At 61.1% G+C, this 21,081-nt stretch overlaps 3 protein-coding genes across 3 annotated transcripts; 1 reads left to right on the top strand and 2 right to left on the bottom strand.

Moving 5' to 3' along the window:
* Window positions 1–114: 114 nt before the first annotated feature.
* LOC142365738 (uncharacterized) lies at window positions 115–4,848 on the bottom strand. The gene is made up of 11 exons (XM_075446859.1): window positions 4,704–4,848; window positions 4,492–4,600; window positions 3,589–3,878; window positions 3,311–3,459; window positions 2,982–3,078; window positions 2,603–2,739; window positions 1,361–1,411; window positions 1,133–1,168; window positions 735–929; window positions 393–396; window positions 115–245 (listed from the first exon to the last, which is right to left on the bottom strand). The coding sequence occupies exons 1-11, from the start codon at window positions 4,846–4,848 to the stop codon at window positions 115–117; spliced, it is 1,344 nt and encodes a 447-aa protein (XP_075302974.1).
* A 2,232-nt stretch (window positions 4,849–7,080) lies between these two features.
* On the bottom strand, window positions 7,081–10,160 carry LOC104336818 (killer cell lectin-like receptor subfamily G member 1). Its single transcript, XM_009942684.2, has 6 exons — window positions 10,112–10,160; window positions 9,518–9,628; window positions 8,936–9,016; window positions 8,143–8,291; window positions 7,775–7,878; window positions 7,081–7,279 (listed from the first exon to the last, which is right to left on the bottom strand). Exons 1-6 carry the CDS (start codon window positions 10,158–10,160, stop codon window positions 7,081–7,083), a joined length of 693 nt encoding a protein of 230 aa, XP_009940986.2.
* Window positions 10,161–10,245: 85 nt separating this feature from the next.
* On the top strand, window positions 10,246–14,248 carry LOC142365737 (uncharacterized). The gene is made up of 9 exons (XM_075446858.1): window positions 10,246–10,386; window positions 11,159–11,762; window positions 11,865–11,939; window positions 12,056–12,133; window positions 13,086–13,136; window positions 13,216–13,251; window positions 13,339–13,383; window positions 13,579–13,722; window positions 13,815–14,248. Exons 1-9 carry the CDS (start codon window positions 10,246–10,248, stop codon window positions 14,150–14,152), a joined length of 1,512 nt encoding a protein of 503 aa, XP_075302973.1. The 3' UTR covers window positions 14,153–14,248.
* Window positions 14,249–21,081: the final 6,833 nt, after the last annotated feature.

Below are 21,081 nucleotides of genomic sequence, written 5' to 3'. Positions count from 1 at the left end.
CCCTGAGACCATGTGGGAGATGGGGGAGTATTGGGGAGCCCTGAGACCATGGGGGATGAACGAGGGATCCCTGACAACACAGGGGGAAAAGGGGTGCAATGAAGAGCCCTGAGACTATGGAGGGTCAATGAAGGAGCCGTGAGACCATGGGGGAAATCGGGGTGCAATGAAGATCCCCCAGATCATGGAAGGCAAATGAGGGATCCCTGAGGCCATGAGAGGAAATGGGGGTGCAGCAGGGAGCCCTAAGACAGTGAGAGAGAGGGGGGAGCACTGGGGAGGCTTGGGAACATGGAGAAAAGGGGAGACCCTGCCACCATGGGGGAAAGGTCCCTAAGACTGTTCTGGGACCTCAGCTGCCAGGAGGGCAATGAGGGAGCCCTGTCTCTGACCTGGCTGGGGTGGGTGGGGGAGACCAGGGGCAGAGCTGACACTCCCTGTCCCACTCAGTATTTCTGCAGAGAGGGGAAAGAGGAGGCGACCACTTTGCTAAGCTGGGGCAGCTCCTGGGTGAGAAGGTGTGGAAGGAGGCTGGTGGAGCCAGCCCACAGCATGGCAAGGCTGGGAAGCCGGGACAGGATTGCAGGAGGTCCCCTGCAAGCTCAGCTATCGTGCAAAACAAGGGCTTGCTCTGTCTGGCTTGTCCTGGGGAGCCCAGATGTGATGTCCCTGGTGCCCACAGAGGAACAGGCTCCCTGCCCCTGGAGCCCTGATCTCCAGCCACTGCTGCACACAGTGTCATTGGGCTCTGCCACCGCAAGGACACACCGCTGACTGCTGTCCAGCCTCTGGTTCATGGGTCCCCCAGGCCTGTTCAGCATGGCTGCTTCCTTGGCGCGTGGGGTGTCTCCTTCCTTCCCAGCTGCAGGACTCACCTTTTCACCACCCAACATCAGCAGGCTCCTGTCACCCAGTTTCCCCAGGCCCGTCTGAACACCAGTATACCCACAGCTGCCCAGTTTGGTATTGCCCCTCATCTGGCTGAGGCCATCCCCGTATTATCATCCAGGGCATCGGTGAAGGCTTCAAGGAGCACCAGCCCCAAGATCGGCCCTGCAGAGATGTCACCAGCTGGACAAAGGCATTGCTGAGATCCCCCTGCAGCCTTCACACCATCCAGGTTTCGACCTACCTTTCTCTCCTCTGCCTCCAGCCACATCTCCCCACTCTGCCAGAGAGGAGACCACGGGAAACTATGTCCCAGACCTCAAAGGATAGTGATCAACCACCTCCATTGCTCTCCCCTCGTCCAGTGTTCCCACAACAGCAGGCAGGTAGGACAGGCATCACTTGCCCTTCATAAATCCACCTGGCTTTCCCCATCCTCCAGCAAGTCCTTCCTGGGCCTGGATCATCACACGCCCAAGAGGACATGCTCCATCTTCTTGCTGGGATCAAGGCTCTTTTCCAACTGGGAGAACAAAGCTCAGCTCTGGGACAGGCTGTGGGCGAGGGCAGGTGATGGAGGGAGGAGAAAGGACAGGACAGGAGCCAGCAGCAGCCAGCGGCAGGGGTGAATGGCAACCAGTAAAACCAATGGACTCCCCGAGGGGCAGAGTTTGGGGACACCAGTGGCACCATCATACCCAATTTCACAATGTGCAAAAGGCATCTCCCAAAACAGCCTCAGCGGAAGGCAGCAGAGGTGAGCAGGGTCAGCATCCCCTCCCTGGGTCAGGGGAACTGGGGCTGGAGGGCAGAGACTGGGGTTGTAAGCATAGGCAGGAGTGTGGAACACACTGATAGTCTCTTTTCCAGAAGTCTTGTTTTAAAATGCAGGCATCTTTTTTCCCAACCTATATCCCTGGAGCTTTGCAATGCAACCAAGGCAACAGTGTGCAGGGATGTAGCTGTGCAGGAGAATCATAGAATGTTTTGGGTTGGAAGGGACCTTTAAAGGCCATCTAGTCCAACCCCTCTGCAGTGAGCAGGGACATCTTCAACTCGATCAGGAGGTTGTTCAGAGCCCTGTCCAACCTGGCCTGGAATGTTTCTAGGGATGTGTCGTCGACCACCTCTCTGGGCAACCTGTGCCAGTGTTTCACCACCTTCATCTTAAAAAATTTCTTCCTTATACCCAGCCTAAATCTACACTATTCTAGTTTAAAATCATTACCCCTTGTCCTGTCACTACAGGCCCTGGTAAAACATCTCTCTCCATCTTTTCTGTAAGTGCCCTTTAGATATGGAAAGGCCACAAAAAGGTCTCCCCACAGCCTTCTCTTCTCCAGGCTGAACAGCCCCAGCTCTCTCAGCCTTTCCTCACAGGAGAGGTGCTCCAGCCCTCTCATCATCTTTGTGGTCTCCTTTGGACCCGCTCCAGCAGCTCCATGTCTGTCCTGTGCTGAGGGCTCCAGAGCTGGACACAGGACTCCAGGAGGGCTCTCACCAGAGTGGAGCAGAGGGGCAGAATCCCCTCCCTCGACCTGCTTCCCGCGCTGCTCTTGATGCAGCCCAGCACACAGTTGGCTTTCTGGGCTGCGAGCGCACACTGCCAGGTCATGTCCAGCTTTTCATCCCCTAGGAGAAGAAGTGTGTCTTGCTGTGCACCCCCAGCTCCTCTCCCTCAGCCCTGCGATGGAGATGGGGTCTCAGAGTTCACCCCCTGGAGAGGAAAGAGGGTCTCGGATGGGCTGCTCAAATTTGGGGACTTCTTACAGGTCCATCGAAGGTTCTTAGAGCGGTAGGAGTTGTTTATCTTGCTATAGGATGTTCTTGCAGAGGGGGAACTAACTGTTCCTAGAAGAGAAAAAGCATGTGAGAGGAGCCACCACCATGTTCCCAGCCTGCTGCCGGCCCTGTGATACCCCCGAGACAGCTGCAGACCCAGAGTCCCTTAGCCTGGGGAAGAAGGCCAGAGCACTGCCCATGCTGGACCATTGGTCCCACAGCTGGGACAGATGCCCAGGCAGTGCCTAGCACTTCTACCCGTGGCTGGTGAAGGTGGGAGAGGTGCAGGTGGACAAGATGGAACAGCTTACTCTTTATACAGCTTCTCTTATAGCCCTTCAGGTTTATCATGACGATTTGGCAATCTCTCTCTGGTAGGTACGTGGCACCACGCGTCTGTACAAAGTGCTGGGGGGAGAGAAGCTGTCGAACGCCTGCCCCATGCCCAGTGCCCGTCTGCTGCCCAGCAGTCCCAGGGCCGGCCATGCTCCTCCACACAGACCGTCGGGATGGGCACCCCAGGCCTGTGATGCCACCCCAGAACCTCCACAGGTGCCACTGCTGTTGGTCCCACAGGGCTTTGCCCAACTCCACCGCTGCCGCCACCCTCCTGGGGTGCCACAGACCCCCTGCTCCGTACCGGCAGTGTCCAAAATAGCCAGGTGCCCTGCACCAGAAGCTGAGCAGATTTCCTTCTGCAGTCCTCCCGGCTGTCCCACCACGAGTTCTCCTCCGCTGAGATGAAGAGGCACTTGCCCCTGTAGAGCACCCAGCGCGGGGGGCAGCATTCTGAGGGCAGGGGCACGGCTCAGGCGCTCGCCCTGCCACGGATGCTCGGGGAGCCCAGCCTGGCGGGGATCAGCCCCGCATCTCCTGGGCAGCATCACTGCCCGTCTCCCCACCCCGCCACGACCCTACCTGTATTCACGCAGGAGCGCAGGATGGCCACAGTGCTCTCGCTGTTGTTGAGCTTCTCCTGCACCTCCTGCATCTCCTTCTCCGTCTTCCCCAGGACCTCCAGGACGTGCTCCAGGTTGGTGGTCAGGCTCTCCAGCTCCAGCCGGCTGCTGTTGCCGTCCTGCCAGGCTTTCTGCAGCTCCGCTCTGGCCCACGCCAGCTCCACCCGTGTCTGCTGCAGACTTTGCTCCAGCTGGGACACGGGGATGGGGCAGCATGAGCGGCGAGATGCACACTGACCCTGCTTGGAGCTGGGGGTGGGCAGGGCAAGGTCATGGGGATGAGAAGGCAGCCCCAGGGATGTCACGGGAGGCAACGGAAGGCGATGGCTGGGAGAGGGAAGGCAAAGGGAGGCGATAGGAAGGTAAAGGGGAGGCAATGGAAATGCGGTCGGAGGCAGTGGGAAGGGAAGGGGGCTGGGCTAGATGACCTCTCAAGGTCCCTTCCAACCCACAGCATTCTATGATGCCATGAACAAGAAGGAGGCAGGGGGAGGGAAGGGGGATGCAAGGAGCAGGCAAGGGGAAGGCAAGGGGGAGGCAAGGGGGAGGGAAGGGGAAGGCGGGGAAGGGTGAGGGGAGGACGAGGTGGGGGCAGGGGGAGGGTGAAGAAATAGAGAGTCAAGGGAAGGGAAAGCGAAGGCGGTGGGAGGAGAGCGGATTGCAGCGAGAGGCAGTGGCAAGGCAGTGCAGGCAGACCAAGGGCAGCTCCGGGTGGCCAAGCAAGAGGCAGCAACCAGCCCCGGACCGCCAGCCCCAGGCACCCCCCAGCCCTGACCACCCCCCGGCAGCCCAGCCCTCACCCAGCCCCAAACCCGCTCCCAGCACCCACCTCCCCGGCTGCCCTCCAACCCATGACCCTCACCCCGACTCACAGCAAGCCCCCAGGGCCACGGTGGCCACCACCAGCAGCAGCAGCAGCAGGCTGGCTGCCAGCAGCCGCGTGGGGACGAGCCAACGCTGGGGCCAGCGCCCTGCAAGAGACCAGTGCCCACGGGCATCACCCGGTGGTCCCACCGCCACCGCCCACCCCACGCCAGGGCATCCCCGCGGCATCGGCCACGGCTGGGCTCTCACCTGGGCTGGGCGCCGCGGGCACCGGCCCCAGCGGCACGTTCTCGTAGGGGCTCTCGTCCTCGTCGGGGACTGCGGGGCAGGCGGGGTCGGTGAGCGGCGGGGCCGTGGCAAACTTCAGGTCGGCGTAGACCACGCTTTGGGCCATGAAGGTGGGTGCTGTCCCGGGCGATGGCAGTCTGGGAAATCATTGCTGTCCTGCTCGGCTGCAGTCGGGTGGGAGGCTGTGGCCAAGACCACATGGGGTGGAACCACTTCTTCGTGTGCAGAAAAGCAGAAGTAGCTTCTTTATTTGCAAAAACAGGTTTTATTTCTGAGGCTGCTCTCGCTTCGGGGGTGGGGGTAGATGAACTCCATCCCAGGCAGGATGCTGTGCATCCACCTCCCCAGGCTGCGAGCAGACCCAAGAGCCCATGTGTACAGGCCACAGCTGGCCATGCAGCCACACGCTTCACTTTCCCCACCCCAGCCCCTGCCAGGGAGACAGGATGAAGTGACTGTGGGGGTTGGTCCTCCGTGTGTGCCGGGAGGGACTCCCAGGGATGTCCATGTCAGAGCTGCACGCTGCACGCTGCTGGCACAACCTGGGTGGGCTATATCAAAACCATAACAGACCCCAGGACCAAACCCTTTCAAGCCAGTCTCCAGCAGGCCCATAAGGCTCTCGCACATCACCCAGCCTCAGAGCAAAGTGGGGGTGCTTGCTGTGACCTCCTCAGACTGGGCAGGTGTGGAATTACTAGTAAAATTAAGGTTTTACATTTGAAAATTAAGGTTTATATGAAAAACGTAGCAGTTTTCACCCATTGAGGAAAAACATGAAATCCAAAGGAGCTCTGAGGATGGGACACAGCTGCAGCAGGCATGCGAGGAATCCACTAACACAGCAACTCCCTGCAATGTACCATAGAGGGTGGAACGGAGTGGAGACTCCGTGGCCCTGCTCCGTGATGATGAAGCAGGAAGAAATGGTTCTCTAGAACTGATAGCAGCTCCTCTAGCCCCCTGAGCCAACACGTTTTCGAAACCTTGGCAAAGTGCTACCCTCTCGTGAACTTTTCTCATTTTAATATCATTTTAATACCAAAACACACCTCCATCCCGAAGGCTACCCACCTCCGAGGTGCGACCACCCCTCCTCGAGTCTGCGCTCTCGATTTTTCGTAAACTATACCTTTAAACGTAAAGAGAGAAAATTCTACACCAATCATGATAAAAAGTATGTATGACTACAGTCACTCGAACTCCACCTTAAAGGTAGAGAGGATATAAAAATAGCCAAGGAAATAGGGGATTTTTGGAGGAGAAGATCTTGGGAGGAAAAGAAGATAACACCGTGAACAAGTCAAGGGAAACTCCACCTCAGACTGCCTCCGACAGCCGGGGTTGGCCGACGGGCTGAGCCTTGTTTCTCCCCCCCTTGGGATGCCTTGGGTGAGACTCAAACTAAGCGCTTTTCTCGGGAATAGTTACTCCCTAATGTTTATAGCCAGGCTGTATTATTTATAACCTTTTCATGCGTTTTGTATTTGCACGTGCTTTCTTGCAGACAGTCACTATCGCCGGCAATTCAAAAAACCTCTCTACCTGTTGCACAAATAAAACTGCACTGTTTCAGTAGCCAGTTGTCACAGTTTCTCACTGAACGCGACCAAGCATGGCCGTGCCAGTTCATGCGCACGACTGGACTGAAGGTGCAGACCGCTATTAGTGTATCCAGAGTTGTGGTGGTTTAATATACATATTAAATGCGACTGGACTGGTAGTGGCAAAGTGGACATCACTCAGAATTTAAACCTAGCCGCACCTAGCCTCTCACTCTGGTGAAGAGCGTTAGAAAGCAAGGGGGTTTATTTTCTGCCAAATTAACGCGACAGCAGGCACCACGAGATAAGCCACTGCTCAGCCCATGCCCTCCATGGGACACGGGAGACAAAGGCTCACCTCTCAGCTGGCTTCCCCAAGAAGCAGGAACCCTGGGCAACCGCTACCACTGATCAGAAAGCCCAGAGCTTTGAGGTCACCTGCTGCAGCCTGTACAGGAGCTGCTCCACACTGCCACCAGACCGTGAGGACGCTCAAGTCGGTGCTGGCCCCCGACCACTACCTTTAGTGCCACAGCAGCTGCAATCTCACACCAGGCAGCGATGTGACTGAGTCAGTGAGCTGCAGAATGCACCTCCATCCCACCACCTTCACCCCGCAGAGCCAGACACAACATCCAAGTTTATTGAGTTTATTGGCAGAGTGCAGAGATCCAGAGGGATAAAGAGGTCTGGGTGAGGAGGCAGTGGCGCCCAGGGATGCCCATGCGCTGGGGTTGGGATGGGCTGGGGCAGGGCACAAGCTGGTGGGACAGCCAGGATGGAGGTCCCCACGGTCACCAGGGCCCCACGCAGGTGTAGGTGGTGTTTCTCCAGAGGAAGGCGGGGGTCGAGGACCGGAGCCACTGCAGGGTGGCTGCGCTCTGCTCGCAGACCCAGCCGAGGGCTTCCCCGCACAGACCACCCGACAGCCCCGAGCCTGACACCCTGCCGCAGGCCAGGAAGGAGCTGGTGGAGCGCTGGATTGGGAAGAGCCTGCAGGGAGAGAGCGGCATGAGATGGGGTGGGCAGGAAGGGCTGGAGTCGTCCCATCAGCAGCTCCTCCAGCCAGGGACCAAAGGCTGCACAGAGATGCTGTGAGGGCGAAGCATGGAGCACTGTCCCCTGTCACCCTCCTCCCAATTAGGACACATGCTGTGATCCTCCCTGACCCTACCCTCTTTGACATGCATCCCCCAGCCCCATCGTGCTGGCAGCACCCCCAGATCCCTCCTGGCAGAGCTCAGCACCAGCTGCACCAAGCAAAGCCTGGGAACCAGCTTTTGGGGAGCCCTCCCAGTCCCTCACCCAGCCAGGGTGCGGGCACCAGGGCTGGGACGCTGCAATCTTCCCTTCCCCTAAGACGCCCCAGTGCAGCCCTGGGAAGACAAGAGGTGTCCAAAACATGGAGCACATCCCCACATACCAGTAGGCTGCCTGTCCCCCTGTCACCTCCCCAAGCCCTGGCTGGGGACAAGCTGACAGCCTCACCCCTTCAGTGCAGTGCCATCCAGCCACTTCCAGTTCGACCTGGAGCCATCCCTCTTCAGCCCCACGTGGAAGACCCCCATGTTGGCTGTGCGCGCCAGGAAAGCCTAGCGCAGAAGAGGACTCGCATGAGCTCCCTGAGGGGACGCCCAGCCCCAGCCAGGCAATTAGTGATGGGGACTGTGAAGAATGAGCACAGCATCACCAGCTCCCTGCCTGGAGGCTTGGCTGGGCTTTGGGTAGGTGGGCCAGAGCCAGGGAGCTGAGACAATGTTGGTGATGGCTGGATGACTGCTGAGGGACCTCGAGGTGGTCAACAACGCAGCCCAGTGCCCGCGGGGAGGTGGACAGGCCAGGCTGGGTGCACTCACCAGAGTGGTGTTGGCTCGGATGGTGACCAGCTGTGCCCCTCTGGAGCAGCAGTCCTCTCTGCTCTGCTCCCAGCTCTTTTTGGCAGAGGAGAAGTAGTAGCACTGCCCCGCATCCCAGAGCCAGCCGGCCGGGCAGAACTGGCATTGCCCTGCACACCAGAAATGCAGCCTGTGGGAGCAGCCAGGACAGGGCAGCTGGCAGGGGCCACCACCAGCCCCCAGCCCAGGGGACAGGAGGGTGACAAGGGTGCCAAAAGACCCAGGGTACTCCTGTGGCTGTCCCACAGAGCGGTCCCTCCGCTTGACCTTGCTCCGGAGCCCAGCTCTCTCACCCCAGCTCCCCAGCGGGAGCCTCAGGGGACATGGACTGGTTACACACAGGTGCTGGCATCGGGCAGGTGGGTCAAGGAGGGGAGCTCCAGGTTTGGGGATGTAATACAAACATCATTTGCAAAACTCTGGGAATCGAGTCAAGATTTCATCTTCACAAGAGACTGGTTGAGAGGGAGGGTCTGATGCCATCTGGCACATGGATGCTCGTGGCGGCCATGAGCCTGGTGCTGGTGGCATGCCCAGGAGATGCTGGGCCGCACTGGGGTCATGTCTTCCGAAGGGGTCGCAGCAGTGCAGCCTGTTCCGGAGCACGGGGAGCGCCGTGACCCAGGGAACAGGCAGGAAGGGTGAAGGCAGGCTTGGGAGGGGCACGTTCTGGGGTAGAGACAGATCCTGCCTCTTGAAAGGAACAGCCAGGCCCTCTCCAAACCTCGCCCAGGAGCCCGCCGGGCTCTCTTACCTCGCAGTGTCTGTTGCCCATAGCAGGGGCTCTGCTCCGTGCTCCTGGAACCATGGGTGCAGCTCGCCTGTTGTCCTAAATCTACAGGAGAAGAGCACAAATTGTCCCCTGCAGCCCTGGGCTCCTGCTCCCAGCAGTACCCGTTGCCTTCTCCCATGGGACAGCCCCGTGGCTGTGGCTGAGGCCATCCCCCACCTCAGGTGACCTGCCAGCCAAGACCACCAAGGTCCCTGTGGCTTTTTGTTGTGCTTGGGAGCCCATGACACAACCGGCTTTCGGGGAAAGTGCTTCTGCCTTTCAGTTTCAGTGTCACCACTCTCCCTCCTGTCTTCGTTTTGTTGCCATGCGATGGAGCGGGGTGCCCCGGCGCCGTCCCCAAGACCACGCTGTGCACCCACCGTCCTCTCCCAGATAGCCAGGTGAGGTCCTGCCTCACCAGTTTTCCTGCTCGCCCCTGAATCTAAAACGCTCTCAGGCATCATCATCTGTGGGCAAGCTGCAGCTCTGTCTGCTGGGGCCCACGGTGCCAACCCCGACCCCAAGACCCCGGCCAGCGAGGTCCAGGAGCAAGGAGGTACTCACAGTGGAAGCTCAGGCTGGCGAGGATGATCTGTGCCAGCAGGAGCAGCAGGGAGAGGAGAGCCAGGCTGAGGGCTGCCCAGCACCACGGCAGCCGCACCGACCGCTGAGGAGCTGCGAAACGGAGTTAAACCTGAGCCCGGAGGGCTTGGTGGGAGCAGTGGGGACCCCCGACCCCCCGCCAGCCGGGAAAGGTCTATGAACCCTGGGCAGGCTCTCAGGAGGCGGTGGGGGAGCCCAGGAAAACTGAGGGAGAACCCGTTTGCAGCACCTTCACCCTCCTGGAAGCTGTCTCCCTGCAGACAGCGCCCAGCATTGCGGGGGGGGGGAGGTCAGAGCGGGGGGTGCCTGTGTGCGCTGTGGCACAGGGGTGCAGCGGGGATCCCCCACCCTCGAGCCCCTGCTGCCCCCCACGCCGAGAGCAGGCAACTGGCAGCAGGGATGGAGAGGAGCTGTCTGGGAGAGGATGCCCGAAAGGAGGGAGCAGGGGGAGCAGGGCTGGGGGAAAGGCCCCGCAGAGCTCAAGGGGCTGCAGGACGGCAGGGGACCCCCCGGGAGAGCCGGGGTGCCAGGGGCAGGGAGCAGCGTGCCATTTACCTGGTGCGGGGGGCAAGCGCAGATCGGCGTACGTGACCCCCTCTTCCATGCCTCCCTCGGTCTCTCGCTCTGCGCCCCACGGGGGAAGCGGCAGCCCCCTCCTAGCCCCCTTGGGCAGCCGCTGGTGATGCGAAATGGAAAGTGTCACTTCCTGGCCAGGTCCCCAGAGGCACCACCTGGGCCACAGCCCCGGGGGTCTCGGTGCTGCCAGCAACCGGGGCGAGGGGGAACCCCCAAGAGGGAACCCCACGACCCTGGCTTCGGGGCAGCGAGCGGTGGGGATGGCTGCCAGACCAGACGTGGGGCCAGGGCCACGCTGAGGATGCTTCCCCGGCCCCGAGCCCTGGGTGCACAGCAGACCTGCCCTAGGGACAGGGCGGGCGCCTGCGCATCCCTGGGGAGCGGGACACGGGGCCCCGTCCGCGTCCCCAGGCTCCGGGCTCTCGAAGCAGCGAGGCCACGCGGTGTTTGCTCAGATGTGGTTTCTGCTGCCTTTTTTGCATGGGGCTGCAGCTGCACCTCAGCCTTGGAAAGTGAGGGGGCTGGGGTGCTCCTTCTTCCCCCGAGCGCTGCCGTGATGGTCGGCCCCACTGTGCCCTCCGCAGTGGGGGGCAGAGGCCCCCAGCCCTGCCAGCCATGGTCCTGCCCCGGGGTCCCTGTCACACTGCGTACCCCAAACCCTACAGCCGGGCAGGGCAGGGCAGGCAGGGCAGGACAGTACAGGCAGGCAGGGCAGTGCAGGCAGGCAGTGCAGGCAGGGCAGGCAGAGTGGGCAGCGCAGGCAGGCAGGACAGTGCAGGCAGGGCGGGCAGGGCAGGGCAGGGCAGGCAGGCAGCACAGTGCAGGCAGGGCGGGCAGGGCAGGGCAGGGCAGGGCAGGCAGGCAGCACAGTGCAGGCAGGGCGGGCAGGGGATGCCTGCGGGCGCACAACGACCCCGGCCGCGCTGCCGGCCGACGGGGAGGGCAGGCGCGGCCGGGACTACGTTTCCCAGCGGCTCCTCCCGGGGCCGCACATGCTCGGTTGCGGCTCCCGGCGACTCCCGGCAGCTCCCGGCGCGGCGCCCGGTGCAGCGCGGGGGTGCTCGGTGCCGATCCCGGCGGCGCCCGGTGCGGATCGCGGGGCAGCTCCCGGTGCGGATCCCGGCGGCCCCCGGTGCGGATCCCGGGGCAGCTCCCGGTGCGGATCCCGGTGCGGATCCCGGCGGCGGACCCCCTCCCGGTGCGCCGCCGGGAGCGCAGGGCCGAGCCCCGGGGCTGAGCCCTTGCCCGTCCCGGCCTCCCCGGCGCCCCGGGGCCGAGGTTCTCGCCGGCAGCATGCCCCGGGGGCGAGCCTGGACGCAGGCGGAGGTCAGCAGCCTGCTGGCGCTGGTGGGGGGCTCGGGGGAGGCCGCCCTGCTGATGGCGTCCACGTCGCGACCCAACGAGGCACTGTGGCGGGAGATCTCCAGCGGGCTGGCCGCGGCGGGCTACGGGCGCAGCGTGGCCCAGTGCCGATCCAAGTGGAAGGCGCTGAAGCAGGCGTTCCACTCGGAGCGGGAGACGCGCCGGAGGGCAGGACACCACTCTCCGCGCCTGCCCCCGCACTACCGAGCCATGAAGAGCATCTGGAAGGCGGCCGGGCGGCCCGTCTTCGGCGAGCGGAGGATGCCAGGTGGGAGACGAGGACTCGGCGAGGTGGCTGGGTGTGGGATGCTGGGGGAGCGCTGGTGCCGCACGGCTGGGGTCCCTTGGTGATCTCTTTCTCTTCCTCTAGACCTGATGAAGCTGCCCTCCAGGAAGCGAAGGTCAGCCCTCACCACCCGTTCTCCGTCCTCGCCAGAGCCACCAGGTACTTGCAAGCTCCGGCAGGCACAGCGGGGCTTGTCCCAGCTATGGAGTGGCTGGGACCCCTCGCCTCCCGGTTGCTGAAGCTCTCTTCTGCACCCCCTCACCCTCCTTCTGCAGAGCACAGCGTTGGTGGTGATGCCGCGGACGTGCTGCTGTCCCCGCTGCTGCAGTGTGCGAAGGACGAGCCAGAGAGCCGTAAGTACTGGTCTGCCCCGCTGCACCGGGCTGCACGGCCACGGCTCCAGCCCACGCCCCGCCAGCATGATGGGAATGGGGAGTTTAGAAGGGTCAGGGGACCCGTCGCGAGTCCCTCAGCAGGGATGCTCGCTGATGGGAGTGCGGGAACTTCTCTCTCCGGACGTTTTGGCTCCAAACCAGGTCCAGAGCGTGCGGGGATGAGGACGGCTGGGATGGGGCAGGAGGGCTCCCTGGCTCTGACCCAGCCTGAGGGCATGGCAAGGCTGCTGGCTGCCCCAGGGCAGGTCATGGGGCTCAAGGTCCCTTGGGGACAGTGGCTCCGATCCGTCCCAGGGAGCTCTCGCGGCTGTGCGGCACTGCAGGGCATGTGACTCCCCTTCCCTCGGCAGATCCTGCCTCCCCTCTTCCCCGGTAACACCATAAAGCTTCAGAGGAGTTAGGACTGGGTGTGAGGGCCAGAGGTGCTGGCAGCTCCCCTGCCCCCGCAGCCCACCCCGGGCTCCGATCCTGCTCCCCCCCTCACTGTGCGCACACTCAGGGGCTTGGCGCCGAGGTGACGCAGGATACGATTTGCGTGGGCGCCCCGGCCAGCATCCCACACTGGGTAATTACCTTCTGTCTCCCTAAATTCCCCCTGCAGTTTCAAGTGGATGTGGGATTCTCCTTCACTTCCAGTCCTAATCTGTTGTGTAGCGTTGCTGCGTGCTGCTACGCCGCTGCTGCCTTCCAGCCCAGAGGTGGCTGCATTGCAGTGGTGGGTGAGTGACTCCTGCTTTTGTATCTAGCTCGTGAAACGCTTTGGGGCCCTGCAGGGTGCTGTGGAGCTGTGGCTAGGGCATGTCGGGCTGCGGGGCTGGCCGGGGAAAGCCGGGCAGACCCCGGGCTGGTGGTGATCCCCCGGCAGGTCCCGTCAGACCACGCATCTCTCCTCTCTGCTCTCTCCCAGCAGGCGGTGGGGATCACGTCGTTGGAGTGCCGCCCGCTCCCCCCGCCGTGCCACGTAAGGCTTTCCTTGCCCTGCTTGGCCCGGTAAACCCCCTCAGACCCGCGAGCAGGGTCTGATACGGTTCTCATTGCAGACGCCGGTCGCTGCATCCCTCCCCTTCCCCTCCTGGGTGAGTACCGTGCCCAGGCCACTGTGCTTGCGCACCCCGGGGCAGGAGGCAGCCACAGCTCACGGGCTGTGTCTGCTCTCCTTCCAGGCTGTCACACTGCCCTGAAGCAGGAAGGAGCTGAGCAGAAGGCTGGTAAGGGTCCGCAGCTCTGGGCAAATCCCCCTGCTCCAGAGGGGCAGCTCTGCCCCGTCCTGCCCGTGGGGATGGAGGGCAGGGGCTCCTGCAGGCAGCACCCGCCCGGGGCTCCGCGGTGGGGTCTGGCTGAGCACGGGGCTTGCATGGCTCCAGCACCCAGGTTGCTCCATCCATGCCAAACCGTCGTGGCAGGTTTTCCTGGTGAGGCATCCCCAGGGATGGGAAGAGGAAACCAAGTGCTGCCTGTGGCTGCCGCAGCCCCGGGCTCCCCCGGGACGGCTGCGATGAGCGAGCAGCCAGCAGCCGGTGAAGAGACATCGGACGCAAGCCTGCACGGTGGGTCCTTCCTGTGGCATCCCAAGAGCCTCACAGGGGGCTCTCAGAGCCGTGGTGAGGGTTTGCTGCCGCTGACCCCCCTCTCACTGCAGGCTCCGGTGTGGCAGGCTTGCTCCAGAGCGTCCAGCAGCTACTGGTGCAGATCCTGCAGACGTCGCGGCAACAGCAAGCGCTGCTGGAGAGCCTGGCCAGCGACACCGTCTCCCACCTCCACCTCCTCTCCCACAGCCTGGTGCAGGTGGGTGAGACCCTGCACCAGCTCCTGCTGCGGCCGCAGACCCACCCCGGCCCCCTCGGCCACTATGTCCCCCACGTGACCCTTTTCGAGGGTGGCCCTGGGGTGCCCTGTTCCCCCGGCTCTCCCCACGCCTTGCCGGATCAGAAAGAGGAGCCTCGCGTGTCCCCTGATGCCGGCTGCACCCCTCCGTGAGTGCCACCATCCCCGGCCACAGGGGCCACGGCTTCGCTACGCAGCCGCGGCACAAATCTTCATTGCAGAGGCCCCAGATATTTTAGAAGTTTATAGAAGAGACACATTTTAATAAAATTAAAAATAGCTTTTTTACCAATGACGACAATAGACCAATTCTTTCCCCCTCTCTGGGGGATGTTCCCCTTCTTACTTTCGAGATGAGCAGAAGGGGAACTCGGCTATTTACAGCCTCCGAGAAACTCCCAGGCTGCAGACCATGGGGCAGGTGTAATTTCTCTGCCCCTACCTGGTCCCCCATGGCTGGCAGTTGTGCCTGGGACCAGCAGAGCCCCAGCCTGGAGCACGTATTGCTGTGGTGTGGAGGGGAGCAGGGCTGCCACTGGAGCTGGGGAGAGCAGAGAGCCCAACTGGGACACGGGATGCGTCCTTCTGCAAGGGAACGGGCCAGGATGGGCGATGCTGGGCAGCACTGGGGATGGGGAGGCAGCGCATGCTGCGGCCGTGGTCCCTCGGTCACCAGGTCCTTGGGGGGTCCCTTCCCGTGGGCGAGCTGGGGGCTTGCAGCGTGCTGCGGTGAGCCCTGTCCTGCTCCCGGTGATCAGGACGTGGGTCACCAATCAGGTAGCAGTGGCTGCAGACCCGCCATGTCTCATCGTGCTTGGCAAAGCGGTCACTGGCTTTTGCCCAGACCTCCACCTCCAGGATGCCCATGTCCTCCATGGCGATGGGGTGGACCTGGCAGCAGCCTACAGGTTCTCCTGGCGACGTCCTGGGAGAGGATGTAGCTGATGCTGCGGGTGTAGAGTGGGCAGATGTCAAGAGTTTAGTCCTGCTGTGCCATGTGCCGCTTGCTGGAGGTTTGGCAGATGACCTGCTGCTTCTGCCAGGAGAAGAGGGACCCCAGATAGAGGCTGGTCTGTCCCATGTCAAGCCCATCCAGGACGGTGGGCAAGCAGTCCATGCTGAAGCAGTCGTCATCCATCTCGAGGATGTAGCAGGGCCGGCGCTGCTGAGATGCCGTGCATGACCTTCAGGGTGAGGTTGCAGGACATATCCCTGAAGCTCCCCAGTAAGTTGTCCTTGAACTCCTGCCCTTCTCGCTGCACACCCTGGCCCACCACTGCCTCAGATGCCTGCCTCACCAGGAGCACCATCTGCCAGGGGCTGGCCAGGGCACCCCACGTCCTCCAGATGACGAGCTGAGCCTTCACATGGCCCATCACGGACGTCACCAGGATGAGCAGCACACACCAGCCGCCTGGAGCACCCCACGTGTGGCCAAGCTGTGGAGAGGCGCCGGGAAGCGACACAGCCGAGGAGGGCAGGTGCTACAGCACCAGCGAACGGCAACGTCGCAGCCCAGCCAGCGTCTGGCGGGGGAGAAGCGTGGGCGAGCAGCGGTGGGACAGCCTGTTACCTCTCACGGCACCATCCCTCGCCCCACGCCAGATGGGTCGGAGAGCAGGGCCGTGCTGCGGAGGCACTCTGGCCCCGCGATGCGACGCAGCAGGCAGGGAGCGGGGGGCCCGGTGGGGACGGTGCTCCCATGGCTGCACACAAACCCTCCTCTGTGCTCCAGAGCGCGGGGCAGGGAGCGTCTGGCTGCCGGCCAGCAGCTCTGTCCCCAAGCCTCACGGTGGTGGGACCACCGCCCGCCAGCAGCCCTGCCCTGGCTTCCCTCCCCGGGGGCTGCGCGGGGCAGGCGAAGGTGGGGGGAAGGTGGGGTCCCCCTTCCTGACCCCCGCTGCTTGCAGCCAGCGAGGCTGCAGTGGGAGGGCACCTGTGGTTGCCCATGCTCCCCACCATGCTGCCGTGCTCCCCACCGCCCTGCCATGATCCCCATCATCCCATCGAGCTCCCCATCATCCCATAACGCTCCCCACCACCCTGCAATACCAGGAGCTGGGGGGCGTAGACTAAGCGTGCAACGGGGCACACTGAGGGTGCAGTGGGTGTGCGCGGGGGGGTGCAGTGAGGCTGTGCAGGGGGGCGGCAGTGGGGGTGCAGTGGGTGTGCAGAGGGGGTGCAGTGAGGCTGTGCAGGGGGGCGGCAGTGGGGGTGCAGTGGGGGTGCAGTGAGGCTGCACGGGGTGCAGGGGAGCGGCAGTGGGGGTGCAGTGGGGGTGCGCGGGGGGGTGCAGTGAGGCTGTGCAGGGGGGCGGCAGTGGGGGTGCAGTGGGGGTGCAGTGAGGCTGCACAGGGGGTGCAGGGGGGCGGCAGTGGGGGCGCAGTGCGAAGCCGTGGGGGTGCAGGCGGACAGCAGTGCAGCGCACATCCCCGGCCATGCGAGCCGAGCCGGAGTAGAGTGACACCTCGGTAGCCAATAGGAGATCAGAGAGGCGAAGTGAGGGCGGGGATCAGATTAAGAACCGCCTCACCTCCAGGGGCGTGGCCGAGGGGCGCTCTACCCAATCGCAGAGGCTGCGGCGGAGCAAATACGGCGCGGCCAATCATGCAGCGGGGAGGGACGGGGTGAGGGGGGCTTCGTGTGACGTCACGGGAGGGGGATCTCCGGCAGGGCGGTCCTGTCCCGGGGGCTCCTGATGCGGGGTCTCGACCCCCGGCCCGGCCCGGCCCGGCCCGGCTCAGGGGGCGGGCAGAGCAGCAGGGGGGACCCCAGCCCCTTCCCGGCGAGTCCCCGGCCCCGGGGGGGCCCAGACCACCACGGGGCCGCTTCAGCTCGCAGCCTGCGGGGGCAGCTGGGGCTGACACCGAGGGGTGCGGGTGGGGAAGGGTCTGGCGTGTGACCCCCGGGCGGCTGGAGCAGACCCCTGCGGCAGTGAGGGTCTGGGGGAGGATTTTTTTCCCCAAATTTATCCCACTCTGGAACAAGTTAAAGCTGCACCACTGTCCCGATCCCCTCCTTCCTGCACGGCCCGCCCAAGCCCAGGGTGTGTGTACGATGCCTGGAGGAACTGAAATCATAAAATGTTTTTTGCCGGTGGAGCCTGGTCCCGTCCCACAAAGCAGAGGCACCGGTAATGCAACCCAAATGACTGCCCCGAGACCAGCTCTGGGCTGTGTCCTGTGGTTGCCTGCTCCTGCCGCTCAGCGCTGCGGCTTCCCCACTGCACCAGCCCCTCCTTTTCGCTTTCCTGCCCCAAACGGTGCTCCAAGCCCTGGGGCAACCTGGTGAGGGGCACACAGATCCTCTGGCCACAGCTCACCCGGCAGCCCAGTCTGTTTGGCTGCCCTGCTAAAGCCCCCAGCCATGGTGAAAGCACTTGGTGTTGGCATTAGTAACAGTCCCCTGTCTCTCAAGCCTTGCAAAATCCTGCTCGCCCACTCCAAATCCTGAAGGAGAGGTTTACCACGGGGTAAATTTGGGCGCAGCGTGACTCCTGCCGGCACCCCGTGCACCGCTTGCACCTCCTCATGCCTCTCCCTGTGCAAGTGGCCGGCGTTTGCACCTCGGTGCTTCGTCCCAGGCTGCAGAATGCCCGACCTGCTGCCAGAGATGGGTCTGCAGCCTCTGCCAGCGGGGTGTTGGAGGGGTGGACACCTCTGGGCACGGAGGCACCCCGTCAGCCCTCAGGCACTTCTCTGTTGCACTTTCTTTTAAAACCACAATGTTTTTCAATGGAAATGGAGTCGCTTTCAACAGCAATCCTTAACTGGTTGTAGGTGGGCCAGAAGGCAACGACAGAGTGTTTGGGTTCATGGTCACACCCTGAAAGGCCTCACACACTGCAAAGCAGCATCCAGCATCTCCCCCACCAACCACCCACCCAGCTGGGATACAGCAAGAGACAGATAAGGAGACGTATAACTCCAAAATCCATAACTGAGTGAAGTGGGAGAGGGTGTCTGAGGACAAGGAGAGGAATCTGCTTTGAAGTGTATCTGGATGTTTATCTTGATGTCAAAAGCCCTAGTTCACTTTTTAATGAAGCGGCTCCCTACTTTGAAGTGGATCCTCCTTGCGCGGCGCATGGCTGTGGCTGAGGGAGCTCCTGCACAGACTTCACCCTCATCAGACATTAATTTTTCTCATGTAATTTGCCTGAAAAAACTCCAGATTGAAGCAGAGGGGATGAGACAGAAGAGAAGGCTCAGCAATGACAGCAGCCTTCAAACCTGAGGACAGGGTCAGGTGGATTTCTGAACGCAGCCCTGAACCAGAGCACAGCTGGGATCAGAGACAGAATTTCAGTTGAAGGCAGGGTGCAGGGAGATGCTCGGTGTCTGGGACCACTTGGCACCTCCCCGCAGCGGGTGCTGCACCCCAGTCCTCAGGGTGTACTAATGCTTATGGGGTCCCTCGAGAGGAGCTGGGTGTTTCTCTAGGTCCCCCCTCAAACAAGGAGGAAGCCTCCAGCTCAGAATATCCATCATCCCTACAGGAAATGCTTTCATTAGTTAATTAGAACAACAACCCTCATGGGCTCGTCTGGGATTTGTAGCTGTGCTGGCAGGAGATTTGCTGACTGCAGGCGAGCCCTGGGGCAAAGCTTCTGGGGAGGACATGGTGCCCGGGACCCACGGGTCCTCACCTCCCCTCCTGCTGAGCTGGGAGCCTCTGAATCATACTTGTTCCAAAACCATTTAATTTTAGCCATAATACTCCTCCTCAGAATGTGGAGCCCTGGGTTTTAGCCCTGGAGATGGTGAAGCGTCTTTATATAAAGTAAGAATAAACTATAATATTCCCCTCGGTGTAGGCACCGCTCACCCAACAGGAAGATTCTATGTGATTTCTTTAACGCAGTCTCCATCGAGATCACTGTTCATACACAACAACATATTGCTCAGCACTGGGTTCTCTCAAGGGAAATCTTAGCAGTGGTATTTGAGTGAGGGGGGGTGATTTTTATGAGAAAACTTTAATCTGCAAGCCATAAAGGGAACAGTGGCTTTGCATCCCATGGAAAATGTTCTCAGCCTCCGCTAACATGTTTTTATCTTCCTCTGCAGGCTCGCTTCTTAAGATAAAATTATCCAGGATTGCATTCCGTGTAACAGTTTGATTCCTGTTGGTGCGAGGCTGATATCTCACGAGAGTAACTGCCTTAATTTCCTACCACTTGACAGTGAGTGCAGCTGCACTTTGTACTCGTAGATTTTGTTCTCACAGTCGCAGCCCGTGGGAGATCCTTCCCCCGCTCGCCGGCTGCGACACTCCGAGGCGGCTCATTCAGCAGCATCCCTCTGTGTTGATATATGGGCCCTGCATGTCCGCTCTGGGGCTAGAAACACTTGCCTGACTTGTCCTAACACAAAAGGTAAAGACATGCAGGGCACACAGGTCGTACCCCAAGACCCACCAGAAGGAGGCAGGCCCAGCTCGCAGCACTCTGGTGCACCCCTGGACACCCCCAGTTCTCATTGCTACAGCAATGCCTCCAAGTTGCCAATGCAAAATTATTCGCAGGTTTATGCTGTTGCCAAGATCTTCCCCAAAGCCTTCTGGGGGGTTGTTTTGCGCTGGTTTTCCACATAACTTCATCTGCTTTCCCATGCTCTTCATTTTGACACAGCTGCCCTCCTTGAGGAATGACCTTTCCCACCCGTTCGTCTGCTCTGCTCCGCTCCTCAGCTACGTTGGCCCTGCAAATCTTGTTAAAGGACACGTTCATTTACTGGAAGTCTCCAGCCTGCTGGTCTGAGCAATTCTCATGCTGTCTGCAGGTGCTCTGCCCTCCTGGATGCTATATTAATTTCTTTTAGCAAGCTCCCTGATTTCTATGTAGTTCCCTTGATGAAGTCAAGCACGACTCGAGTGGCTTTTCCACTCTGCAGAGCAGCTCTTCAACAGACATCTTCTAAATTGCCAGGGATTAAGTCCCAAATCCAGCCCCACTGCGGGCCCCTCCCCCCCACTCAGCCTCTCCAAGAAACTCAGTCACCAGTGGCTAAAAATCGTGGTGCTTTGCATCACCACCACATTTGCCTGGTCTCCCACGTCACGGTGCTCCCCTTCCCTGCCCACTGCTCCCGTCCAGCTATGCAACTGTGGCAGCTGCTGTTTGTCCCTTGACACAGCCCCCTGGGGATGCTCTGGTCCTTGTGGGTACAGCTAAGCCATTAGCCCCTCATCTCCACTGCCCCGCACCCATACCCTCAGGCAAAACTGGGCATGTCCTGCCACCCTGCTGCTTTCTCACACCTCCAGGTGTTGTGGCACAGGGTATTGCTGTGGCAACACTGGTTCCTCATGCCCTGGGTCCATCTCCGAGCCCCTTGTCCCTACTATGGGCTGGCTTTGTCATGCTCAGCTCTGTTGCACTTGCATGGGACAGGTACCCCCCGCATGGTGCTGGCCCAGGACAGGGACTTGGAGAGGTCCACCATGGCAGGAGCAATGCAGGAGCATGCACTGTGGCTGGGCTTGCTTCGTCTGGAGCTGTATGTCCTGCTTGTGGTTGTGTGGGTGCTACCTGGCCCTTGCCCTGTGCCCTGCAGACTGGAGCTGAAGCTTTGCGGGGTCCCTGTGATTCGAAGATCCGGTAGGAAAAACCTACCAGTACCATGTATTCTGTTGGGCAGGTATTCTTCACTGCGGCGCCGGGCACACGGGGGATTTTCCCTCTAAACATGCGCGCCAGACACCCTGTTACTTCAGGTTAAATACAATCACACATGTAAATATTCATTATATTTCTAAGAACTACTTAGGGTAGTTAGAGAACTAATGAGCATATGTAAATATCTTTCACGCATGTCTGTTAGCATCTTTGGGTGGTCTTCGGGGGTCCCAAGATGAGGGCCCATCCTCCTCATCATGGTGTTCACTGATTGACCTCTGTTTCTGTGCAAACTCAGTTCCAAGATCACGTATATCGTGTCCTTCAGGTTGTTTGGCTCTGGTCTTGTTGCTCTCTTGGTGCCTCCTTATCTCTGTAGCTGGGCGCATTTGCCCTCCCAAGGCCGAGCTGTCTGGAGTGGAATTATTTAGGAGTCTCTTTTATCCCACAATTATCCCAATTA

Source organism: Opisthocomus hoazin, chromosome Z (assembly GCF_030867145.1).
Source record: "Opisthocomus hoazin isolate bOpiHoa1 chromosome Z, bOpiHoa1.hap1, whole genome shotgun sequence".
Taxonomy (NCBI): domain Eukaryota; kingdom Metazoa; phylum Chordata; class Aves; order Opisthocomiformes; family Opisthocomidae; genus Opisthocomus; species Opisthocomus hoazin.
Note: the sequence above shows the minus strand (reverse complement) of the source record. Positions and strands in the feature narration are given on the sequence as shown.

Bases quoted from the DNA above. Each gene is read 5' to 3' on its own strand.
- LOC104336818 (XM_009942684.2), bottom strand. From the start codon at position 10,160: ATGGAAGAGGGGGTCACGTACGCCGATCTGCGCTTGCCCCCCGCACCA. The intron at 9,629-10,111 runs GTAAATGGCACG...TCCGTTTCGCAG, and splicing joins GCGCTTGCCCCCCGCACCAG to CTCCTCAGCGGTCGGTGCGG. The intron at 8,292-8,935 runs GTAAGAGAGCCC...TCTGGTGTGCAG, and splicing joins TGGGCAACAGACACTGCGAG to GGCAATGCCAGTTCTGCCCG.
- LOC142365737 (XM_075446858.1), top strand. From the start codon at position 10,246: ATGGAAAGTGTCACTTCCTGGCCAGGTCCCCAGAGGCACCACCTGGGC. The intron at 11,940-12,055 runs GTACTTGCAAGC...CTCCTTCTGCAG, and splicing joins GTCCTCGCCAGAGCCACCAG to AGCACAGCGTTGGTGGTGAT. The intron at 13,137-13,215 runs GTAAGGCTTTCC...TTCTCATTGCAG, and splicing joins CGCTCCCCCCGCCGTGCCAC to ACGCCGGTCGCTGCATCCCT.
- LOC142365738 (XM_075446859.1), bottom strand. From the start codon at position 4,848: ATGGCCCAAAGCGTGGTCTACGCCGACCTGAAGTTTGCCACGGCCCCG. The intron at 4,601-4,703 runs GTGAGAGCCCAG...GGTCTCTTGCAG, and splicing joins GCCCGCGGCGCCCAGCCCAG to GGCGCTGGCCCCAGCGTTGG. The intron at 1,412-2,602 runs GTGAACTCTGAG...TTGTTCTCCCAG, and splicing joins CCCTCTTTCCTCTCCAGGGG to TTGGAAAAGAGCCTTGATCC.